At 37.2% G+C, this 5,341-nt stretch overlaps 1 protein-coding gene across 1 annotated transcript; it reads right to left on the bottom strand.

Annotated features, from left to right (window-relative positions):
- Nucleotides 1-1,537: 1,537 nt before the first annotated feature.
- LOC106475452 lies at nt 1,538-3,841 on the bottom strand. The gene has a single exon (XM_013936132.2). It carries the CDS (start codon nt 3,233-3,235, stop codon nt 1,841-1,843), a length of 1,395 nt encoding a protein of 464 aa, XP_013791586.1. The 5' UTR covers nt 3,236-3,841; the 3' UTR covers nt 1,538-1,840.
- Nucleotides 3,842-5,341: the final 1,500 nt, after the last annotated feature.

Raw genomic sequence — 5,341 nt, 5'->3', positions numbered from 1 at the left:
TGGTTTGTTTGTGGCTCTTCACGTTGATACCAATATCACAATACAGTTTGTGTCTGCGAATCTTCGTGTTGGTACCAGTGCCACAATATGGTTTGTCTGTGGCTCTTCACGTTGATACCAATATCACAATACAGTTTGTGTCTGCGAATCTTCGTGTTGATACTAGTGCCACAATACGGTCTCTCTATGACGTTTCGTGTTGATGCCAATATCACAATACAAAGTGTATCTGTGACGACTGTTGTTTTTACTATTACCACGGTATAATTGAGGATTGCAACCTTTCTTATTATCAGAAACAGCATGTTTTACTGGAGGTGGCACTGCTCTTTCACCTTTACCTTCGTAATTATTCACAAGTCGTTCGTAAAGGTAGGTGGAAGAAGAAAATTGTTAGTTTAAAAATGATTGATTAACATATCGTCTGAATTAACACAAACGGTATAAAAATGAAATAAAGTAAGAAAGACGCGTCAATATGTTTGACATGTTTCCTTCTGTAATATTGCAAAGAAAACAAAACTTCGTGAGTATGCATATCTTAATGAACTGTTAAACACCAGTTGGTTCATTGGTTACTTTTGACAAAACTTTTGACTTGGTCCGAAAAGTCCACCTTGAACCAATCCTATCGAAACATACTCCCCTTTAAAACTAAATAATATTTTGTCAATACTACTAGTTGTTATTTCTAACCAATCCTATCGAAACATACTCCCCTTTAAAACTAAATAATATTTTGTCAATACTACTAGTTGTTATTTCTTCGAAGTCATTTATACCTACTTATAAAGCAGGTTACTAATATAATATCCATAACTTATTATTATTAGAAGTAATCCAAGTTTTGTAAACAAATGTAACATCAGTCTTCTCTCTAACAAACTTAGCACCGATGGCGACTAACTTAGTGTGTTAAACAGTAAAAGGAAATAACGACCAAAATATGTGATGTGCACGTAAAACTTCATTATGTATTTAGAGCTGCATGTAAGTGTAGTTGAGTATAGATATTTATTGTGTTGGATTCTGTATAAGATACATAAGCTTGAAAACAAATTCTTCAACAAGGCTAGAAATCAATATAATGCCTACATATTGTGTTATATTTCTCTAACCAACAGTTTAAGTAACGGAGCGAAACCAAATTGGTGAATTACACATTCGTTAAATTATATGTGATTATTTTGGGGAAACTTTATGCAGGCACTTGAAAAATCAAATAAGTATAGACTAAGACCTGATTTGGATCTATTTCCTTAAATACACGCACGAATAGTTATAATTAAGCATATTCATAATCAGAAATATTATTTAAATGTATGCTACTGCTCAACTCGGGTGTAAATCATTATAAAAACTCGAAAAATAATACACCTGAATTATCCTAAAATAAGGACAATTTTACATGACACCACTTGCAATGACATGCTTTACTTACTAAATCTGCTGTCTGACACAATATATTAGGTTTAATGAAATAATTAGAATAATGCTGCCAAAACTACTTCGAAAGATAAAATAAACTTACCTAACATTCTTCGTAATCTCTTGTGTTCTAGTTAATAGCATTAATACTTGTGCTAAGCCTACAAACTGAAACTAGAAGGCGACTTCAGCAACTTTTTCTTCGCTATGTATTGTAGAACAAGTGAATCACGTTAAAAAAGGCACATTGGATTAATATATAATTACAATACACGTGAACAACTGAGAAGCCACATTACGCACACAATATATAGAATGATCATTAACGGTGTTGTCATGCCTGACATCCCTTGGAAACATCATTTGATTTTGTCTGCTAATAAGTTATTTTATAATACAATTCATTGCTGGCTTAGCTGGATATACCATTACATCTTCCATTCAGTCCAATTTGATAAGACAGTCTCTCTGAAGGAAACTCCAATTTCGTCAGATATAAGCCCCTTTCTGGGGTTGGGGGGCTACATCTTCCAAGAAGGGGGATGTGGCGATCAAGGGGTTCTGTGCAAGACTTAAATGCAGGAGCTGGTCTGTTAGTTAGAGAGTCTTGGCTAATGTCATGTAACAGTGGTTGTTCAAGATCATCTTCAAAATCTCTGGCTCTACAAGTTTCGCTCTTTAACTGGTGACTTGAGAAAGACGTTTCATTTTTTGGCATCTGAATAACCCTACCTTTAAGAAGGGGCTCAGCTTGGCCGTCATCGTCGTCTAGGCGGCAAGACCTGGGTTCTCTGCCCTCGGACGTCTCACTGTCCGAGAGTCCATCACTTTCAATAGTGGCCAAATGTGGGGATTCTGCATTTACGGATATCATAATGGAGCAATCTGGAACATAAAGCTCTAATTCCAGGGATCCAACAGAGCAGCGACCAGGAGTATCGCAGCCATCAGGATCAGACAAAACAATGTCTTGGGGTGAAGCCACGAAGTCATCCTCTATCTGTGGACTCATCAGATGGGACAACGATCGATCTTGGCTTGAAGGTCGTCTTGTGGGCAGCGTTAGAGTTGACCTTTCGGGTTTTGGCAGACCATTAGGAATCCCTGCATTCAATACAGTTTCTCTTTTGGTCTCTATCCTGGATCGTCGTCGCTCACTTAAAGACGTTATTGAAGGTTTACGAATGGGGAAGAAGGGAGACATGTTGGGAACTGTTAGGTAGTTTCCATAATGACCAGTACCAGAGGAATAGTCCTTTTGGTGCAGTTGTCCTTCAAATTGCTCAGAAACAGCAACGTCACCATCCGCATGATGCTCTTTCATGGGTACCACGCGAGCTCCAGCATCCTTACCATCAAAAGTCAGAACACATGCGGCTACAATGACAATACCACCAATTCCCATAATGACGGGACCAGCGTAGGTCAAATTATGTAGATGGAACTTCTTGACTTCATCCAGCACAGCCACAGTCTCATTGCCTCGTTGCTCTAGATAAGTAGCAAGGGGGCCTGCATAGAAACCGACCACAGACATGACAGTTCCCATGAGGATCAGGGTGATCCCAGCACTGAGGGACTTGATTCCTCGCCAGCAACAAGCCCAGCTGAAACGTGATTTAGGCTTTTGCTCTTCTTCATTTTGCAGTGATGATCCGTATCCTAAAGGTGGCAGAGGATGGAGATGCTGGTGGGATGGAGTTCTTGGTCGTGGTTTGCGGGTCGGTGTAGGGGGAGGGAGTTTTCCCGTTCCATGTTGTTGGCGAATCTGACGACCAATAACAGCAGCACTGTTCATCCGGGCCATAATTAGGAGTTACTTTACACGTTGAGTATCAGGGAAATTGGTTAAACTAGTATAAAAAGTAAAAGCTGGAAAGGAAACGATTACAACTTGAAGATCAGGATTTTGACATTAGACAGGATATGATCTTGGAATTCGGAATGGATGAGCTCAACAGATATATCGAAACTGCTGGACTTTATTATAGTTTGTGGATGTTCTTCCGAAGTTTTGGCCCGTTTTCTAAAATATTTGCTCAAGTTAAATGAAGATTACACAGTTAACATTTTTCAGAAAGGCTAACACTGTGATTCAATTTTCTTAATGATTTCATTCACTTGTTTAAAATACTGTCTTTTAATAATCCTGTGGGTTTAACTGATAGTATCCAGCACATCAACAGTTAGCCTTAATATCCAGAGTGAAGTGAGCAGTTAACCTTTAATTGTTGAGCTTTATGTTGAGCAGTCTTACGATAATCTGTCTTCCTCCTTTGACGGGTGTTCAGTGTTTTTTGGAAAAATTGCATTGTTTAACGAACTCACCATTAAGACTTTCTCCTTTTGCTATACAAGTATAGAGTGCGTGCTCTTCAGCAGCACAAAGTTCTCCTAGCAGCAATGTGTTAACCATCCGATGTGAGCGGCAACCTACCATAAGAAGAATTGTCAACTGTAACGCGATGCAGTCGACACCTCACGCATGTGCAGAAGATGCCACAAGTCTGCAGCCAGTTGAGACGATCGAATGTATCTATATAAGTGCAATCGTTTGCGTGTATGTGTATGTTCGTGTGTATATTAGAACTTCGTTCTGTGTGAGAAGTTTCCGCCATCTGCTTGCTTTAATCAGCTGATTAGCTGAAATGAATTAAACGCCATCATGTGGTAAATTATGAAACCAAGAAGGTTGTTTTTAATTTTAGTTTTTCTGTAAAACAACTCAAACGATGGAGATGGTCCGGAAAAGAGAAGAGCCTCGGTTTCCGGCCAAGGACAAAGCTCCAAGGTTTAGCTATCAATCGATTTTATGGCTCAAACCCAGTTAGTAAAACGAAATACACAGCCGAGAGACTGTCATTCACAAGAGTGGGCCGATACCACAAAAACATAAAATATTCGAAGCTCTTAGAAACCAGAAATGAAATAACCTCGACTTAGTTTTACTTTAAACAAAATATTCATATTTTATTAATAACCTTTTTTTTTGTTTCTAAATAAGAAGAACATGACAACGGTTTTATTGATTCAATAGCTATTCATACGTGCATGTGTGATTTGGGATGGCATAAAATAATTTTTAATGTACATGTACATCTAAACGTGTAATAATGATCGGTTCATTTTATAAAAAAAGTAATTTGTTTAATAAAGTTTGTTGGTGTGTCTGAATTATCACTGTAAAGCAAACACGAAAGAAAACAGTATTTAAGGTTGTTGTACAGTATTAGAAGAATAAATATAAAACTTAGGATTTAAAAAATAAAAGTTTTGAGACGACTTGACAAGGTAATGAAAAACTTTTTTGTAAATGTACGACGTTTCGACAAGATTTTGTCATCCTCAGGTTCCTCGTTATCAATCCACCTAGGATTGAATAACATTGTTGCGAGCACATATTATAAAACACTAATATTGTGTAACATTGTTACAACTCAAAAAACATAATAAAGTACTAGTTAAGACTGTGTAATATTGTTATAGAACAAGACATGCAGGGTTTTAACATGTCGTATGAATGTATGTTTTTACTCCAAATTAAACGTATGTCTAACTTTTCACGTGAATTTATAAAACTGTATGTGATGATCTTATATGGAGTTATCGAGGTGTACTCACGTGTTTTTTATACATGCGTATAAAACTGTATGTGATGATCTTATATGGAGTTATCGAGGTGTACACACGTGTTTTTTATACATGCGTATAAAACTGTATGTGATGATCTTATATGGAGTTATCGAGGTGTACACACGTGTTTTTTATACATGCGTATAAAACTGTATGTGATGATCTTATATGGAGTTATCGAGTGTACACACGTGTTTTTTATACATGCGTATAAAACTGTATGTTGATCGATTCTTATATGGAGTTACTCGGAGGTTAGTACACTACGTTTGTTTTTTAA

This window comes from Limulus polyphemus, unplaced genomic scaffold (assembly GCF_000517525.1).
Source record: "Limulus polyphemus unplaced genomic scaffold, Limulus_polyphemus-2.1.2 Scaffold8601, whole genome shotgun sequence".
In the NCBI taxonomy this organism is placed as follows: Eukaryota; Metazoa; Arthropoda; class Merostomata; order Xiphosura; family Limulidae; genus Limulus; species Limulus polyphemus.
This window is presented reverse-complemented; position numbering and strand designations above follow the sequence as displayed.

Bases quoted from the DNA above. Each gene is read 5' to 3' on its own strand.
- LOC106475452 (XM_013936132.2), bottom strand. From the start codon at position 3,235: ATGGCCCGGATGAACAGTGCTGCTGTTATTGGTCGTCAGATTCGCCAA.